This window comes from Triturus cristatus, chromosome 1_2, assembly GCF_964204655.1.
Source record: "Triturus cristatus chromosome 1_2, aTriCri1.1, whole genome shotgun sequence".
Classification (NCBI taxonomy): Eukaryota; Metazoa; Chordata; class Amphibia; order Caudata; family Salamandridae; genus Triturus; species Triturus cristatus.
Window position 1 is genome coordinate 448063072 of NC_140580.1, and position 20588 is coordinate 448083659.

The following is a 20588-nucleotide window of genomic DNA, read 5'->3' on the forward strand; positions in this document are numbered from 1 at the left end:
CCCCATAGAACAGGACTTCCTAATGGATATATTTGACACCACTCAAAGATCCACCTCAACACTATCTATGCTTAAAGGCGTTATTAAGCATGCACCTGAAGTCTTTAAAGATCCTATTAGGGCTCGAGTTATTAACTCCAGGATCGACAAATAATATAAAGCTGCCCCTGCTGACCCAGCTTACATTAAAGGCCCAGTACCCTTAGACTCCCTGGTAGTTTCCAATGCTAGGAAAAGGGCCAATTCTCAGACATCAGGTGATGCTCCACCACCGGACAAGGAGTCTAAACTCTTGGACGCCTCTGGGAAAAGAACAGCCTCATAAGCGGTGTAGGAAGGTGGATATCTGACTATGGTTACCCCCAACTTTTTGCCTAGTGTCTAGCTGGTTTTCGACTTAGTTGGCCTGAGATCCTGCCCTTCAGGGTCTCAGGCTGTCTGCTCTCTCTGTAAAATGGACTCCATGTACCCTAGGTACATACACAATTGGTAAGGATCACCTTATTGGACCCTGTACAGTGTACCCTAGGTACCCAGGGCATAGGTGTACCCTAGGCCTCCCAGGGGCTGCAGCATGTATTATGCCACCCCTGGTCTGGCCTTCCAATCAGACACAACTGGCTGATCACTCAGCTGGGGCAAGGTCGTGTAATCACCCCTTGCTTAGGTATAGTATGCCTATATCTACCCTTATATATAGACACATGTGTACCTATCAGTCACTCCTATGGCAGGCCTTAACAATCCTGGAGGCAGAGTGCTTGGTAACATGTGAGATGGTGCTCTAGCATGAGCTGAGCCTGTCTGCAGCTTTCGGAACCATGTCCTTATAGCTGTTCTATGATATAGCCTACCATATACTCTTAAAGTGCCTTATAATCTTAAACGGTTATGGTAACTATGGTTTGGCTTTATCAAAACATGTTGTGTAAGGTGTCTAACACTTTGGAATAATACCCCCATACCATTTCTGGTGATGAGGATATTATTCCCCCCTTCTAGAGGGAGAGACATGTTAAAATCCTACTTTGCTGTTTAACTCTAACCAAAGCCTCAGCATCACAAAATGGATGCTGCTGCCACAGACACAAGTCTGACCTCCTGCTGCTGGGAGTGATCCCAGCCAGGGAGGCCTGGACAATAGGTTTCCTGCTTGGGGAGGTGCTAGCACCTCCCCAGACAGCCTTTAGTGTATTGGGGCAGGGTGGGCTGAAAGGAATGAGACATGCCTGGGGCACACAAGGTGTTCCTTGCATAGTCCAGTTCAAACCGGCGCTGGGGCACTCCAGCCCCAGCTCTGGCGCGAAACTGGACAAAGGGAAGTGGGTGTAACCACCCCCTCCCAGGTCCCACCCATAAGGCGTGACCTAGCAGGTATCCCAGCCCCCCAGATTAGTATAAGAGTGGGAGTTGGGCCTCAAGACTTTAGATTATCCTGAACCTGCAAAACTGAACAGAAACTCTGGACCTTCGACATTCGACGAAAGAAGAAGACTGAAGAATCTCCCTTGTAGCCAAGGAGTGGCTACCCTGTGCAAACAGGCACCATCAAGAGACTACCCTTTGCTTTGCGACCGTTCTACGAGGAACCGACTGCAGAGTCCGACCAGAGCCTTGACTTCCAGACTTCTCCGACCCTCATCCACATCTGCAGCAGAGCTGAGATCCGTGGAGGCGACGAGCGACGTGGGACCGGCTACCTGGGAAAAGTGGCTAGTAACTTACAGCGCAGCTTCTGAGGTACCCTCGAAGTTGTGCACCGGGGATTGAGAAGCCCCAACCACAAGCACCATCTGCACCGAAGATCAGCCCCCCACACTCCACGAATCCTGCGTGGGGCCCTTCAGCATTTTCCTGCTTGCCGCGTCTGTCCGGTTGCTTGCCCGCTGGCTAGTGGCCTCTGTGACGACGCACCCTGAAATCTTCTGCGCTGGTTTGGCTCCTCCAGACTGGCTCCCGCTTCTCTGCAAAGAAGAAGCACCCCAGACCTTCCTGGTCTGCACCAGAAGCAAGTCCTTCGTTCTTCGTGGGTTCCGCTTGCCAAGGCTTGGTGAGTCCTAGTCCAACTTCGACGCCGCCGACAGCAAGAGCCTTCGTGGGACAGCTCGCCTCCTGGTCCTGGTCGTCCTCGACGCTTCCTGGTCCTCCTGGCTGCAGCGACAAGCTTCACCTTCACCTGCAAGTCTTCACGACATCGCCTGGTTCCTTCCTGGTTCCACGTGGTCACTGGCTAGTGACCTTGACTCTGTCCCTTCTGCTTGCAGGTTTCTTCTCTTCTTGATCCCAGCCTTGGGATCCACCGGACACTCTTCACTGACTGCCTGTCAGCATCTTTCTTCAGGCATCCATAGGAGTCGACGACGAAAACGACGCATCTTCACCCCTATGCACCCGCAGCCTGTGGGCTAGGTAACTTGGGTACTCCGGTGCTCATCGGGATAGTGACTATCCTAGTGTCTAGTTTTCAAGTCTCAACTTCCTAGCTACTCCGGAAGTGTCCTAAATCTACCGTTTTCTAAACTGTACTATTGCTATTGACTTCTACGCATTACGCGTGAGTGTTTCCACTCTGCACACGAATCCCGTGGGCCTCCCACTTCCTAACTAACGCTAGTGTAGTGTAGCCCCAGCGATTCCCTAGGCCTAGGCCTATTCTATTTCCGTGACAGTGGTTCTTATACCACTTACTTAGTATATGGTTTGCGTGGCCCCTAGGGCCTAACTGTATTACTTACCTGTGTGACTTATGTATGCTTAAATAAGACTGTGTTGTACTTACCTCTAATCTCATAAAGAGTGCTGAGGGTTTGCTTAGAATAAATACACTTTATTTTATATATATATCTGTTGTGGTGTCCTTTCATTTGGTATTCAAGGGATTATATATGGTATCACAGCTGGCTTCACATGCCATTCAGAGTTTAGCCTAAGACTGCTCTTGTCCATGCTACCACTAGGATATCTGGTCTATAAGGTTGACTTTACAACCAATCACCATAAGGGTATTTGGACTGATATAAGGTGTACACTATAACTAGTGACATCATACATCAGGCCAACTTCTCACAAGCGGCTAACATATGGCGCATCGCCAACACTCAGGCGCTGTTAGCCAGGTATGATAGGGCACAATATGATGAACTAGAGTCCATAATGCAGCACCTCCCAGATAAATTCAAAAACAGGGCCAATGAACTCATACAGGAGGGTAAGCTTATCACCAACACCTCCATCCGTTGCACTCTTGACGTGGCAGACACCACGTCCAGAGCAGTAAACACCAGTGTCCTTTTGCGTAGGCATGCCTGGTTACGACCATCCTCAACCATCCTTTTGATCAGGAGCACCTATTTGGCCCAAATGTAGATTCAACCCTTGAAAAAATGAAAAAGGATACGGACACAGCTAAATCAGTGGGAGCCTTGCAGCAGCACTCACCTTACAAGGGCACCCCCAGAGGCTACTCCTCAGACAACCCTCCACCTCTTACAAGGCTCCCGCCCAGTCTACATTTACCAGAGAGGAGGCTACAGAGGCAGCAATAGCAAAGGCAGAGGCAAGACCAACAACAACCGCTCTGCCTCCACCCCTGCCCAATGACTTCCCTCCACTTCCCCCAGACCATTCCACTCCAGTCGGGGGAAGACTACAACAGTTCCTGCCTGTCTGGAACAACATCACTACAGACAGGTGGGTGCAACAAATAGTTCAATCAGGTTACTGTCTGGAACTTACTTCTACCCCCCCCCCCCCCCACACACATACCACCTAAACAGCGCCCAATGTCCTCACAACACTTAGCTCTGCTAAAACAGGAGCTGATCTCCCTCCTACAGAAGGGTGCAATAGAACCAGTACCCTGCAACAACAAAAAACAGGAGTTTACTCCCTGTATTTTCTCATACCAAAGAAGGACGGATCTCTCAGGCCTATTCTAGACCTCAGACCTCTAAACCTGTACATACAATCGTACCACTTTCACATGGTTACAGTCCAACAGGTCCTTCCTCTTCTTTCACAAGGTGACTTCCTTGCTACTCTAGATCTCAAGGACGCCTATTTCCATATATTTCCATTCACACAGCTCACAGGAAATATCTACGGTTTGTAGTGGACGGACAACACTATCAATTCAAAGTACTCCCTTTCGGAGTCACAACAGTACCACGGGTATTCACCAAGTGCCTAGCGGTAGTGGCAGCCCACTCAAGAAGACAACACATTCTCGTCTTCCCATATCTGGACGACTGGCTCATAAAAGCCAGCTCATACAATCAGTGTGTTCATCACACTCACACCACTATCCAACTACTCCACAACTTGGGGTTCACAGTAAACTACCCAAAGTCTCATCTAAAACCGTCCCACATACAACAATACCTCGGTGCCACAATAGACACCTCAAAAGCATTAGCCTATCCCAACCTTACCAGGATAGCAAACATGCGTGCTCTCATTAACAAATTCAGCCTCAACACACTCTCCCAGCAAGAGTGTTCATGCAGCCAATAGGGATGATGGCCTCTTGCATACGCATAGTACCTCATGCAAGACTCCACATGCGTCCTCTCCAGGAGTGCTTAGCACGCCAATGGAACCAGGCTCAAGGTCAGCTAACAGATCTGATGTAGGTAGACGGTCGCACTCATCGATCTTTTCAATGGTGGAACACCAAGAACCTTTCCAAAGGGTGACCGTTCCTAGAGCCAGTTCCACAAATTGTCATGACAGCGGACGCATCGCTCTCCGGCTGGGGAGTGCACCTATTACATCACACCATGCAAGGCAGGTGGACCCCTCAACAAAAGTTACTCCACATCATCCACCTGGAGCTACTAGCCATTTTCCTAGCCTTAAAGGCTTTCCAAAAACAAATATCAGGCAAAGCTGTCTTAAACCGCACAGACAACATGACAGCCATGTACTACATACAGAAACAAGGCGGGACACACTCTGCCGCTCTCTCAACTGGCACAGAGCATATGGAGATGGGCTATACCCCAGAACATCTTTCTCCTAGCTCAACATGTCCCAGGAGTCCAAAACACCATAGCAGATCTGTTAAGCTGTCAAACGCAACAGATTCACGAGTGGGAACTTCATCCACAAGTTCTTCAGCCATTCTCTCAAATGTTGGGGCAACCAGAGATAGACCTCTTCACCACCCACGAAAACGCCAAATGCCCAAACTTCGCCGCCAGGTATCCACACCCATTGTCCAAAGGCAATGCGATATGGATGTATTGGTCAGGCAGATTTGTGTACGCCTTTCCACCTCTCCCACTCATTCCAATGGTGGTGCGCAAACTACAGCAACCTGCACTGACTCTCATCCTAGTTGCTCCAACTTGGGCCAGACAACCGTGGTACACCACACAACTGTAACTGTCTGTAGTTCCGCACCAAAGACTACACCTCTCTCCACGCCTCCTTACCCAGAACCGTGGAGAGATCAGACACCCGGACCCAGCTCAACCTTGCGATCTGTCTCCTGAGGTCTTAGAATTTGGTTACCTTGATCTACCCCCTGAATGCATGAACGTCATTAAGGAAGCTAGACGCCCTACCACTAGAGCCTGCTATGCAGCCAAGTGGAAGAGACTTGTAATATACTGTCATACCAACAACATAAATCCCCTAGACGTGTCTATCCAACACATCATTGGTTACCTACTACATCTCCAAAGGTGTAATTTTGCCTACACATCTATTAGGCTACACCTCGCTGCCATAGCAGCCTATTTACAAAATAGACAACACCTATCACTTGCCTGCCACCAAAGCCTTTATGGAAGGCCTCAAAAGGATAATTCCACCTAGAGTACCACCCTCGCCTGTGTGGAATTTAAACCTAGTTCTCACAAGACTAATGGGTCCTCCCTTTGAGCCTCTGCATAAATGTGAGCTCCAATTTCTAACATGGAAAGTTGCTTTCCTAGTAGCTATCACTTCTCTTAGAAGAGTTAGTGAACTTCAAGCGTTAACTATTCAGGAACCTGTCCTACAAATACATCACAATAAGGTTGTTCTCAGAACCAATCCAAAATTCCTCCCTAAAGTAATTTCTCCTTTCCACCTCAATCAGTCTGTAGAGTTGCCAGTGTTCTTCTCACAGCCACAGACAGTCGCGGAAAGAGCTCTTCATACCCTAGATGTCAAAAGAACATTGCTCTATTACATTGAAAGAACACAACCTTTTCTTAAGACCAAACAACTTTTTGTGTCATTTTCACCACCACACAAAGGCAACCCCATATCGGCATACAAGGGCATCTTTCTGTCTTTTACAAAACTCCATCATTTCCCTGCTGGCGAAAAACAATCTGAGGATGGAGCCGATGCCCATGCGCACTATAGTCCAAAGGAGGAGTCACCTGTCCCGTGACTCCCAAAGACTTTTCCAAGACAAAAACAAGTGCAAACATCCGGACCCAACACCAGATGGCGATCTATGCTAAGTGTATGGATCTGCAACTCTACATGCCAAGAACAGATGCATACTGGTTAGTAGCATTTCCCTATTTTAACAAGAAAAACAAAAAAACAACTCCGCACCAGAGTCTCAAGCTGTTCTGCTGCCACCTTCTCTGGCCTCCACCCGCCTTGTCGTCCAGTCGAGAGTAGGCTCACAGACAGCAGTGTCCTCCAATGGTGGTAAAGCCAGAGTCGGTTCCAAAGACCGTAATACAGGGGTACTTCATACAAAGCCTACTGGGTTGCAGGCTTCAACCCCAACACCAGCCCCATCCAGCTCCGACCGAATCCAGCTATTCCAATCGATAATTTTTCCTGGCTGGGGAGTAACACAATATTAAAGAATGAGGCAGGGCATTCAGGGAGTAGGCTGAACCCGGAGATCCAATAATGGCACACAGACTCACTCCCATATGCTCTCTCTAATTTGCAATAGATAGAAATGTTATATCTTGTGGACACCAAGAGGATACTAGGTAAGCATTAGGTACCCTGGTATGCGTCTGGTAATAAGTAAAGGGGGTCGGTCCAGCAGCACTCCCCATGTCCTCCAATGGCCTCAGTGTGCCTCATACTTCTCAGCAGCAATAATGATGCGATAGAATGTAGTACTGTCTCCCGAGATGAATAAAGGGTGGTGCTGTCTAACGTCGCCCCTTGAGAAAACAAAATAGGTCTCGGTAAAGCCCATGGAGGCATCCGCGTGCCTCACACACCGCTGAAACAGAGTATTTGCAGGGAAGATTCCTCACGCAGCAAGCGGAAGGGAGGACAGAGACCGAGGGCATGAGCGAAGAGTTCCCTTCCACAAATTTATCTGAGAGCGATAGTCACCAGCACAGTGCAGGAGGAGGATAGAAATGCAAAATTAATCGAAAATTCTGTGTATGACTTATTTAATGCAAACAGTAGAAACATGGATACGGACATCTGGGGAATGCCCCATCCACCTTCTATCGCCCAGCACCAAAGATAGGACATGCAAGGAACAATACAGTGTCCCTGTTAATTTCCCTCTTCGGTCGGGGCAGCTGGGTTGCTAAATAAACGCGTTTAGGACCAGTACAAACCACATACCATCCAGTAACAATTCAATGCCACTGATATTGGCTATTCCCAAGTGTGGGATGTGTTTGCCCTGTATTCAAATCAAACTGTTGACCAAGGCAAGTGTCATGTGGTAACAAAGTGTATTAACTAGAAAGGGGTGGGGCACTGCAAAAAGGGACCAGGTCTTGTGTAAGACTGCAGAATGGGAGTAATGAAGTCGGACACAGATTGCAAATAGAACTATTAGGCATTTGTTAGCAAAAACAATTTTTTTTTGCTATCCCGAGCAAAAAAATTTAATCAAAAGGTGTGGGGGGGGGGGGGGGGGGGGGAACCCAAGCAGATCTGTTCTCACAGATTAACGCACCAGTGTTAGGAGCGGGGTTAAACATACAACTCAGTTGCTGGCAGGATGCTGAACTACGCATTTCTGACTTAAGGCCTAATTGCAAAATAAGGTATGCAGGAGATCTCTATTTACATGACTTGACATATACAAGTAAAGAATAACTATTCTGTAACACAGCTACTTATAACTTAGGAAGGAACTGGACTAATTGTTTAGGAATGTGTAATGATTGGAGTATATTTAACCTTCACCCTAAAGTGTATATTTCAGAGCTGTTCATAATATTTATAATCAACCATTCTTTTCCACAATATGTGCAGATTAACAGTTTATTATAGATACTCTTATAGAACAACACAGTAATATATGTGTGTGTACTCGTTTTTGGGGATCAGGGTAAGGCCATTGTATCTGTACATAAGAGATTCCCTTACTTGTTTTTTTTTACTTCTAACTTTACTGCCCACATGAGCATAACTCAGCAGGGAGGGGAAAGAGACAAGCACCAGTCTCTCATTTCTTCAGAAACTTTCAGTTTACTTGTGGTGCTTAGAAAATCTGTTGTGTGTTACCGTAGTAGTTTGGTGGTAAGACTGCAATACGCAACCTTTACCTTAGCCATCTTGAATGTATGTTAACTAACGGAATAAGATTTCAAAGAGCAAATAATGATTCCCGTTTCTCAAAGTATGTATTTTGTGAGAAATTGGAAATTTTAAAATTGCCAGTTTAAAAATGAGCTTTATAAACTGAGCAGTTCGAGACCACCTGTGCAGTTTGAAAACCACCTTGCAGTTTTTGTTTGTAAGAGTCAATAATTGTAATCAAGTATTACATATTTTGGAATGAGATGTCGATGTGAATTGTTGAGTTTTAGGTTGCTGACCCCTAAACCACATCAAATATTCAAATTAGCTTTTGTTGTTGTTGTTGCTGTGTAAGAGATTTTGTAGAACAAACCACGGACTGTATGTAAACAATGACTAAATGTGCGTGTATTTGTCCATACTGTCAGATTTGAGTTGATTTTGAATTCTAAAATGTTTAATTGTTGTGCCATTGAAGTTATTGCTCACTTCACTCTTAATTCATGAATGAAAAGTATAATTAATTTTAATTACGTGAATTATAAACTGTTATAAGGGTTTTGAATTGTGTTGTCTGAACTTTGCCTACATGATTTAATTCATACTTTTATCCTGTTTTCTAGGTGGCTGGTTTGTCTACCAGCAGAGAAACGAAGTGCATAATAACTGTGGCATAGAGATTTACTATCAGACAGACATGCAAAGCACTTCTGAGAATATGCTTCTCGAACTTCTTTGTCAAATCATTTCAGAACCTTGTTTCAATACCTTGCGCACCAAGGAACAATTGGGTAGGTATACTAACCATTGAGTTTCATTTTAATAATTTATGTTTGTGGGCAACATTGTTTGTTGATTGTGATGTGTACTGGCTACTTTACAGAAGCAATAATCTGGAGTCCCCTTTCAACTATCTTCAATTGAAGTTTGTAAATACTTTTGGTTCTGGTGGATACTTATAACCCAGATTTCTAACCAAGCTGGATCTGGAGAATTCCTCAACAGTGCTCCCACCCACCAGTAAGCAATGTTGTAGCACTCCATGGTGACTCCACACCGCCCAAATGTGCCGAAACAGAGCTGATTATATCCCCGTCCTGGTGGACTGATGTCAATTCCTTTTCTTTCTGTGCTCTTCGACTAGCAACTCATCTTCAAACTTTGCCGGTTTTCTGACCGCTTTAAAATTGCGCACTGTATGCTACGGAACAATAGCCCAATTGAAAACTACAGGAAGGCGTAAACTGTGCTTATGCAGCCAGATTCAAATCCACTACTGCTGCCCTCACACCAGAATCAGCATACTGTTTCTTGTTCCGACTCTCACTCAGTGTGAGAAACACCCTACAGTACTCAAGATAATAAATAGGAGGAGGGGGGAAGGAACCTGTCCCCTTCGCTTTACTTAAGATTAATTATATGTAAACTTGCAAAATTTCAGTGGGCTAAACATGCTCCCTGAAACTGAGCTAGACTCGCTACCCGGTCCATCAATAGAAGAAAGAGCATTGTTGGATTACTGGTTCGGATGGCAGCTGAGGCACTTGAATTATATTTGCCTACTTTAGAGACTAAGACAAATCCTTTGACTGAGATTCTTCAACCAGGGCCTGCTTCTTCCGAGCTTTTGTTGCTTTTTAATGAAGCCCATAGGGATGCCCTTCTGGCTACATTTTCTATGCGATGTGTATCAGCCAGTCGACCTCTGGCTAAGTTGGCACCTGATGATGTGGGCTTTCTAACTAGGCACCTTGTACTGCAGAGTCTGAATTTCCAAGCTTCAACCAGCAAGGTTCATCTAAATTGCTTTCTGAACAACCCTCCAGCTAGGCAGTTAAAAAGAATTTATGCTTTCGGAATGCCAATGTTTTCTCCGGCTGGTCTACCACTCTGATCAATTAATGTAATTTGCCTTCTGGGGAAGTAAACCCTTGCACTGTGGAACATGGCCTGCAACATCTTGTCGTCCATCCAGGATAGCCTCAAGGAATGACTAGTCCACCCTTTACAGAATGGTAATTAAAGTATGTTCTTCAACCTGGTCTGAATACTACAGGCTGCATCAGCACGGTTTTGATCCCAGTGGATGCGACCAACTGGGTTTCTGGTGATGTGCAGGTGTCCTTAAGGGATATACTCTTCAAATTATCCAGGTTATTTGGAGAAGAAGCTGATTCAGAGCTAAAACGGTTCAAGGATAATGGCACCACAATAAAATCCTTGGGCTGTTAATGTCAGCTAAGCATTTTCCTCCAACAATACAGGAAATTCAGAGGCTATTCCCAGGGGCTAGCTCACTGACGGTGCCAATCCTAACAGACTGTACTGCAGCAACCTACCTAGTCCTTTCAAGGCCATACTGATGACACCAACAGAAACCTTGCAATCCAGTATGGACAGCAGTCCTCAAACTATTTCTCCCTTGCTGCAGTAGTGTCCAAGCATCTTTAGTTTGTCCTCCCAGGCCGGGTGGAGGTCGGAATAGTCATTTGTCTTGTGGGGGATTTCCATGTATAGTCATAAGCACTATATTTTCTTAAGTGTAGATGGTCGCCTGTCTTCAAAAATGCCTGCAGAGTCACTTAAGAAAGAAAAATATTATGCAGCCTAACTAGAAGTCCTGGTAGAGGACTGACCCTTTCATCACTCGGTAGGATCACCTGTAGACTGCTTCTACTTTCTGTGCTGTCCTTCAACGCCCTGTAAGCAAATCTTCTCCCTTTCACGTAGGGTTCGCATGGAAAAGGTCCCGCAGTGTTGACAATCTTTAGGAAGATGACTTGCTGGAAAACAAATACAGACATCATGGGGTCTGGAACACCCCAAATTCCTGTCACAAATTTGCATAAAATGCAAGGGAGATCTGAAATACATTGAATAAAGTTGTTTTTGATAAGATTCACACGTGAATAGTGAAGAGAAAAGCCTTAAAAAAGCAGAGTTCAGTGCTCCTAGCTCCTGTTAGCAGGTGCCGAAAAAATTAACTGAGGTAAATGCATCTAGCTAAGCATGATGGGATACTGGAGGGCCCTGGGGTCTTAAAGGCACCACATCTATTTTCAGCTCATATAATTGCAGCCTATGGGTCTACACTGTCCTACACACCTTCATTTCTATACTCTACAAAAGAAAAGAGTTTGCGAAAGACATGTTCGAGGCATATGAGCTGCAGATTGTACACTTAGCATAGATCGCCATCTGGTGTTGGGCCCGGATGTTTGCAGTTTGTTTTTGTTCTTTGGACAGTCTTTGGAAGTCACGAGTTCGGTGACTCCTCCTTCGGTCCGTACTGCGCATGGGCTTCGGCTCCATCCTCAGATTGTTTTTTTCCGCCATCGGGCTCGGATGTGATACTTCGTGCTCCGGCTTCGAACTTCTACGGTTCCACCCTCGACGGAAAATCCTCGTTCTTCGAGTTTCTTCATCAATCTTCATCTCTCGAAGTGGCACTTTTCTCCATCCCGTACATCGGCACCGGCCTTCGGGCCCTCCTCGACTCCGGTCCCGGCCGATGGAAAGGACTCCGTTCAAAAAGTGCCCAAAATGTGGGTCTAAATTTCCCCACACCGACCTCCATCAGGTGTGTAACCTTTGCCTCTCTCCAGAACACGAGGCTAGAGACTGCCCCGCCTGTAAGTCTTTTAGATCAAAAAAGACCATCCGGGATCGAAGAGCTCGACGCACCATGGCGCACTCCTCGACAGCGGCTCCACCGGACATCTTCGGAGACGACGCCGAAGCTTCGAGGCAACTACACACCGAGCAGGAGGACGACGTCGTCAGCGCTTCCGAGGCTGACGACTCAGACGTGGAGGACATCACACCGGCGCAGCGGGTCGTGAGTACTGTATCCCCTCCCACCCCCGCGCCCAAAACCAAAGAGACTCCGGTTACACCCTCGCCTGCAGGCCTGGGCAAAACCAAGCACACAGCTTCTATCACCCCACCTTCGGGCCCGGTGTCGAAGCCTCAGAAGTCTCACGGCAGCTCGGGCTCGAGTCAGCCGACGCCTGGTGCCGAAAAACACCATCCGGCACCGAAGAAAGTGATACCCAGCTCGACTGCGAAGCCACCGGTGCCGAAGCCTGGACTCTCGGTGCCGACAAAACACAAACACAAATCTGTCGGCACCGACGCTCCGGTGCCGAAAACTCCTTCGACGCCGAAAAAACCGGAGGTACCAAAAAAGCATGGCGCACAGAAACCATCCAAACCCTCGGCTCCGAAAACATCGGCGCCAGCGGACGATTCGGCGCCACTGGATCTTTTTACACCAGACCCTTTGCAAAAGATTCTATTTAAAGATCCAAAGACTGGGCTTATTGACTTTAGTTGTCAAGAAAAGACGTCTTGACACACCGGCTCGTCCTCCACCGCCCAAGCGGAAGGACTCTGCTACTTCTCCTCTCAGAGTGCCCTCCCCACTACCACCTCCTCCACCCCCTCCCCCTCCACCTCCTCCACCCCCTCCCCCTCCCAGGTCTCCGCCACCCTTACCTCATCACTCTCCGACCCCGTCCCCAGATCCGAATTACGGGGATCCAGATTATGACCCGGCGGACGCCCCAATGGACCCCACTCCACGGGGGACCCCAGACCCATGGGAAGACTACCACAACCCTGACATACCTGATATGCCTCAGGACGACCTATACCCATCCAGGCCGTCTCCTCCAGAGGACTCCTTAGGGTTTCACCACTTAGTGCAGAGAGCAGCACACTACCATGGGGTGGACATGCATAGCGAACCAGTGGAAGACGACTTCCTACTGGACACATTTGACATTCAGGACAAGTCCACGTCTATTTTGGCCATGCTTAAAGGTGTCACCAAGCATGCTGCAGAGGTGTTCAAGGACCCTGTCAGGGCCAGGGTACTGAACCCTAGAATAGAAAAAAAGTACAAGGCGGCACCCACAGACCCTGCATACATTAAGGGCCCTGCTCCCTTAGATTCCCTAGTTGTGTCCACAGCTAGAAAGCGGGCTAACTCCCAGTCCTCAGGAGAAGCCCCACCGCCAGACAAGGAATCGAAACTTTTAGACGCGTCTGGCAAACGCACCGCCTCCCAAGCTGCAAACATGTGGCGCATTGCAAATACACAAGCGCTACTTGCGCGTTATGACAGAGCACACTACGACGAACTTGAGGCTCTTATGCAGCACCTCCCCGAAAAACACAAGCGCAAGGCTCATGACCAGATACAGGAGGGTAAACTAATAAAAAAACACCTCCATTAAGTGTGCCCTCGATGCAGCCGACACTGCTTCTAGAGCCATAAATACCAGTGTCCTGCTTCGTCGTCATGCCTGGCTCAGGATCTCAGGTTTCAAGCCTGAAGTCCAGGCGTCCATTCTAAATCACCCTTTTGATCAACAAACTCTCTTTGGGCCAAAGGTGGACGAAGCGTTGGAAAAGATGAAAAAGGACACAGACACAGCAAAGTCTATGGGGGCACTCCAATCACAGGCCCCTAAACGCTCCTTTCGACGCTCATCCTTTCGTGGCACAGGCAGAGGCTTCTCCACCGATAGCGCCTCTACCTCCTACAAGTCCCCTCCTCAAAATACCTTTTCAAAGGGCAACCAAAGGGGTGGTTACAGAGGCAACAACAATAAGGGCAGGGGCAAAACTAACACCACCCGTTCCGCAACCCCGCCCGCACAATGACTTCCCTTCCCTCCCCCCAAACCATCCCACTCCGGTCGGGGGCAGACTACAACAATTTATCCACGCATGGGAATCCATAACATCGGACAAATGGGTGAACCAAATTATTCGGTCCGGGTACTGTCTCGAGCTAACATCTACCCCACCCAATATCCCACCAAGACACCGTCCAATGTCTCAAGAACATTCCACACTGCTCAAACAGGAGGTGCTCTTTCTCCTCCAAAAACACGCTATAGAGCAGGTCCCCGTCAATCAGCAAAATCTAGGGGTCTACTCCCTGTATTTCCTTATACCAAAGAAAGACGGGACCCTGAGGCCCATTCTGGACCTCCGGCCTCTAAATGCGTACATACATTCAGACCATTTCCACATGGTCACCCTACAACAAGTCCTCCACTCCTCTGTCAGGGAGACTTTCTCACTACCTTGGATCTGAAGGACGCATACTTTCACATTCCAATACACCCTTCTCACAGGAAGTACCTCAGGTTCGTGGTGGACGGTCAGCATTACCAATTCACGGTTCTCCCCTTCGGGGTCACCACCGCACCACGGGTGTTTACCAAATGCCTAGCAGTTGTAGCAGCACACCTCAGGCGTCAACAGATTCACGTCTTCCCTTATCTAGACGACTGGCTAATAAAAGCCGCGTCCTACAATCAATGTGTGCAACATACCAACAGCACCATTCAACTACTCCACCGGCTAGGCTTCACCGTGAACTACCAAAAGTCCCACCTCTTACCATCTCACACAAAGCAATATCTCGGGGCAACTATAGACACCTCCAAAGGTATTGCCTATCCAAATTCAGCCAGAATCGCAAGCATACAAGCCTTGCGCAAAACATTCCTTCCCCAACACTCTCTTCCAGCAAGAGTGTTTATGAAGCTCATAGGAATGATGGCGTCCTGCATTTTCATAGTGCCCCATGCAAGACTCCACATGCGTCCACTTCAAGAGTGCCTAGCACAACAGTGGAACCAGGCCCATGGCCAGCTGACGGATCTGGTGTTGGTGGACGGCCGCACCCATCACTCTCTGCAGTGGTGGAATACCACAAACCTTTCCAAAGGGCGGCCGTTCCTGGACCCGGTTCCTCAGGTGATTCTAACAGCGGACGCATCGCTCTCCGGCTGGGGAGCACACCTCTTACACCTCACAATGCAAGGTCTATGGACGCCACAGCAAAAATCGCTCCACATCTACCATCTGGAGCTCTTGACGATCTTTCTAGCCCTAAAATCCTTTCAAAAACAGATTTCGGGCAAAGCAGTCCTCATTCGCACAGACAACATGACTGCAATGTATTATATCCAAACACAGGGGGGGGGACACTCTCCCCAGCTCTCCCGCCTAGCCCAGAGCATATGGAGATGGGCAATTCCCCAAAACATCTTTCTCCTGGCACAGCACGTTCCAGGCGTACAAAACACCATGGCAGATCTGCTCAGCAGACAAACGCAACAACTATACGAATGGGAACTGCATCCAACCCATTCTTCCAACAGTGGGGGCATCCTCAGATAGACCTCTTCGCCACCCACGAAAACAAAAAATGCCCAAGCTTCGCCGCCAGATACCCACACCCATTGTCCAAAGGCAATGCGATATGGATGAACTGGTCAGGCAGATTTGCATACGCCTTTCCACCTCTCCCGCTAATTCCATTAGTGGTAAGGAAGCTACAGCAGCACTCCCTCACACTCATTCTGGTAGCCCCAACATGGGCCAGGCAGCCGTGGTACACCACACTACTACAGCTATCAGTGGTACCACATCAAAAACTGCACCTGTCCCCATGCCTCCTAACCCAGAACCATGGAGAAATCAGGCACCCGGACCCAGCTCAGCTCAACCTTGCGATCTGGCTCCTGAAATCTTAGAATTTGGCTACCTTAACCTTCCCCCTGATTGCATGAACATCATCATGGAAGCCAGACGTCCTACCACTAGAGCATGCTATGGCGCAAAGTGGAAAAGATTTGTGATTTACTGCCGTAACAACACAATCAACCCTTTAGATGCATCCATACAGCACATCATATGCTATCTGCTCCATCTTCACAGGTGTAACCTGGCATATTCATCCATACGCCTACACCTAGCAGCGATCGCTGCTTATCTACAAAACAGACAGCATTTATCACTGTTCAGAGTGCCCGCTATTAAAGCCTTTATGGAAGGCCTTAAACGAGTAATTCCTCCCAGGGCACCACCTTCCCCTGTATGGAATCTAAATGTAGTTCTTACACGGCTAATGGGTCCACCCTTCGAACCAATGCATAAATGTGAGCTACAGTTCCTCACCTGGAAAACAGCTTTCCTCGTAGCTATCACTTCCCTTAGAAGGGTCGGTGAAATACAAGCGTTCACTATACAGGAACCCTTCCTACAAATACATCACAGCAAGGTCATACTTCGTACAAATCCGAAGTTTCTGCCCAAGTTCATTTCCCCCTTCCATCTCAATCAATCGGTGGAATTACCTGTCTTTTTCTCGCAACCACAATCTGTTGCAGAAAGGGCCTTACACACACTTGATGTTAAGAGGGCTTTGCTGTACTACATACAAAGAACGCAACCTTTCAGGAAGACTAAACAATTGTTCGTTTCCTTCTCTCCACCACATAAAGGCAACCCCATCTCTAAATCAGGGATAGCTAGGTGGATTGTAAAGTGCATACAAATTTGCTATCAAAAGGCAAAAAGAACATTATCTGTTCCACCTAAAGCCCACTCTACTAGAAATTTAGGGGCTTCTATGGCTTTTCTAGGGAACATACCCTTAGCAAAGCAGCCACATGGTCAACACCGCACACCTTCACAAAACATTACTGTGTAGACGTGCATTCCAAGCAACAAGCTAGTGTGGCCAGGCTGTACTAAAGACACTTTTTCAAACCGCTGCAACGGATACCGGTGGTCGCCGCTAAGGTTGGGTACTGCTATATAATCTATGCTAAGTGTACAATCTGCAGCTCATATGCCTCGAACGGAATATGCTACTTACCAGTATGCATCTGTTCTTGGCATGTAGAGCTGCAGAGTTGTACACGCCCACCCGCCTCCCCGGCTACCTGTATCCGTTCCAGTCCATCTTATTTAGATACAACACACATGGGTTTCTCACTGTTATTACTACGCTCCATCATTTCCCTGTTGGCGAAAAACAATCTGAGGATGGAGCCGAAGCCCATGCGCAGTATGGACCGAACGAGGAGTCACCGAACTCGTGACTTCCAAAGACTGTCCAAAGAACAAAAACAAACTGCAAACATCCGGGCCCAACACCAGATGGCGATCTATGCTAAGTGTACAACTCTGCAGCTCTACATGCCAAGAACAGATGCATACTGGTAAGTAGCATATTCCTTCTATTGTACTACAAAGACACCATGCATTGATATGCATAGACAGTTCTCCTGGCACCTTTTCTATCTACAAAATGAAAAACGTGGCTACTGTAGCCTTCTCCTATAGGCCACATAATATATTTATTTCTTACGTGATTCTGCAGGCCTTCCTGGAGAAAGGCAAACCTCTACACTTAAGAAAATATATTGGAAAAAGTGGTCTGCGGTTCCTGCACGTGGGCGGGACTATTCATTGCTTATGACTTATCATGGAGATTCCCCTGCAAGAGAACTGGAGTTACAGGTAATAAACAGTTTTTTCTTCCCTGGCTGGAGATCTATCATATCAGGAAGGTGAGCCATGCAAACAGTTCAGAGAAGGCACATACTGCCATTTATTTGTTCCCCACCATGTCGTTCCCCCACACTTGCAGGTTTCGGAGGATCACTGCAACCCTAATGCATGAAGTCAATCTTCTGCTTCCAAGGATATACCATCAAGCTTATAAAGGTCTTGGCGAGAGACGTTGCTCTCATTACTTCCTTATTCTGAAGGACGGAGACCTCAGGACCATGCTCGATTTCTGCCCACTGAATGTCTTTCTGAGGAAAGACCACTTCAAAATCCTAACCCATGTCTCCAATACTTCTTGCTCTGGACTGAACAGGGTTGGTGACACTGGGCTTGCAGGATGTGTATTTTCATATACCCTCCTGCAGTCCCACAGGCATTTTGTGGCATTCATGGCGGGAGTAGGGACACTTCCAATTCAATTTGCTGTGTTACCTACCTTTTGTCACTAGCTTGGTGTGAGGGTGTTGGTCACTGCCCACTTTTGGAGGTCAGGAATCCAAGTGGTACCTTGATGTAGGTGTGGGCTCGCCCTGGTCTGGCATAGGCCACCTTCGGACGACAGACGAACTAGTGATGTGTTGGGGGTTTTCCATCAACGAGCCAAAATCCCACCTGAGCCCCACACAGAAGATTCCCTTAATTGTGGCTTTTCTAGACACCATGGCACCTAAATGAGTTGGGGCACTCAGAATATGATCCCAGTGTTTCATGCTCAATCCTATAACTTGATGATGATGGCTCAGAGGCTTTTTGATATTTATATCCTTTTCATTCTAAATAGCAGGTGATGTACTGGCCCTGCACTGGTGAAACATTAAGTTCCAGTGGACGCAGCAGTAGGACTGCCTTTCTGACTCCATTCTGGTCTTGTAAAGGACAGAGCAGAATCTTTAGTGGTGCATGGCAAATGCCAACCTGAACGTGCCCCTCCTAGATTCCATGGTTGTGACAGAATTAAAGCTGCTGGGTTGGAGGGGGGTGAGTGGGCATGTGGGAGAGATGGAGATGAGACCTCTCCACACAAATCTTCAGGAACTCCAAGAAAACTGCCAGGCTCTCAAAGCCTTCATCCTGTCCATAAAGGAGAGTTTGATGCTGGTCCTCACAGACAACACAAACATAATTTGGTACTGAAGACAAAGGACAGGGTTTTAATTGTATGTATGTGGTTAGGAATTGGCACCTGCAACGAGTGTTCGTGTTATATTCCGATAGTGTACGTGAGACAGTGCCAACAGGAGGGGGTTAACCCTGAACCCCCTAAATTATAGACCAGAGGTCCCACACAATTGCTGCAAGCCTGTGCACACGTCAATATTGATTGCAGAGTAAGTACTCTGTGTCATAAATTATCTCCGACAGAACATTCAATGTACAACAGTGTAATAAAAATAACGATGAACAATCAGGAGTATTGTGTTCTTCTTTTAATCCTGAACGATTGCCAGCCAACACGTTTCGTCTGGAGAAGTACCCCACGACTTCTTCAGGGCTCAAAGGATATACAACAAATCAATGTCTGAGCGAATATGAACCTGATAAAGGTCATATGATTCTGAGCGAGGCGACCAGTGTGGCCTAGTGAGCACCCTCCGTGACATACCAATTTGTGTTACAGAGGAAGCGCATCTACAGGTCAGGTGCTAGGTCCCGGTGGATGGTCTAAAGGTGAGCATGTGTGACAAGACATGTTGTTACAGTACATAGCATATGAACAGTGACACTGGTGGGGTTTTAAGCAAAAGGTGGGAAAATGGGTAGGAAAGTGTCTTTGAAAGGGTATGCGGAGAGGGAGATGGGAAGGAGATAGAAAGTGAGAGAAGAGATGTGAGAGAAGAGAACTGTTCACCCGATTTAACTATGGGGAAGAGTATCTGGGAACAGATGCAGTGACATAGCACAGGTAGGCGTGGAGGGCAGAGGTGACGAGTGCGCAGGACAATAATGGTCTAAAGCATGCTCGGCGAACCGGAGCCCATCATGACTGGACGCAGAAAGGCTCTGGTAGAGCCGTGACGTGAAAAAATTACCAAACACAAGAAGTCATCCGACCTTAAGGCAAAGAAAAGAACTTTGATCTGAAGGAGAGGAAGAGTAAAGAGGAGAAAGTCAGAAGACTGAAAACATTAACTCACAAGGAAAATGAAAGTGGGGGGAGAGAGAGGGGAGGTATCTCACCTCTCTGCCGGTTGTACTTTTGTCCCAGCCGGCTAATGGAGGTAAGTTAATATCCAAAACAATGTGGGGTCCGGAATATTGACCATGCTGTGGAGCCAAAGTATCAGCTTCACTGTAAGAGAAAATATGCACGTTAATTGCACTGCTCGGGAATGAGAAGAGCAAGGCGGAAGAAAGTGGGGGGGCAACTCACCTCTTCTCCGGTTGTAATTCCGTCCTGGCTGCCAAGAGGAGGTATGTGTGTCTAGGCCACGAGCGGTCCTCGGTAGGGAGCGTGAGGTGGAGCCGTGATCGGGGCTTGTCTAGAAGAGAGGACACAAGCGTCAGTCACAAACTAGCGGAAAATGTGAGCATGAATGGGGGTGTAGCACCAAGAGGTATCATAGAGTGCAAGTTTTGGGCGAGAACTTAATGGCACTCGGTAATACTCAAAACTACGTGGGTCTGCGAAGTATGATATGGCCCTGTTACTTATGATCGTTGATCAAATTGAGAAAATGTGTTTCTATGTGGGAAGACATTCGGGTCGGACCTCACTGAAAACAGAGAAAGACCCAGGGGTCTGG

At 47.5% G+C, this 20588-nt stretch overlaps 1 protein-coding gene across 4 annotated transcripts in view; it reads left to right on the forward strand.

The window, feature by feature from the left end:
- Positions 1-20588, forward strand: part of IDE (insulin degrading enzyme) — a 1118175-nt gene that overhangs the window by 915927 nt on the left and 181660 nt on the right. For all 4 annotated transcript variants that reach the window (XM_085606153.1, XM_085606152.1, XM_085606150.1 and 1 more), the window contains exon 20: positions 9084-9251. In XM_085606153.1, coding sequence (XP_085462279.1) covers positions 9084-9251 — 168 coding nt within the window. The remainder of the gene's footprint in view (positions 1-9083; positions 9252-20588) is intronic.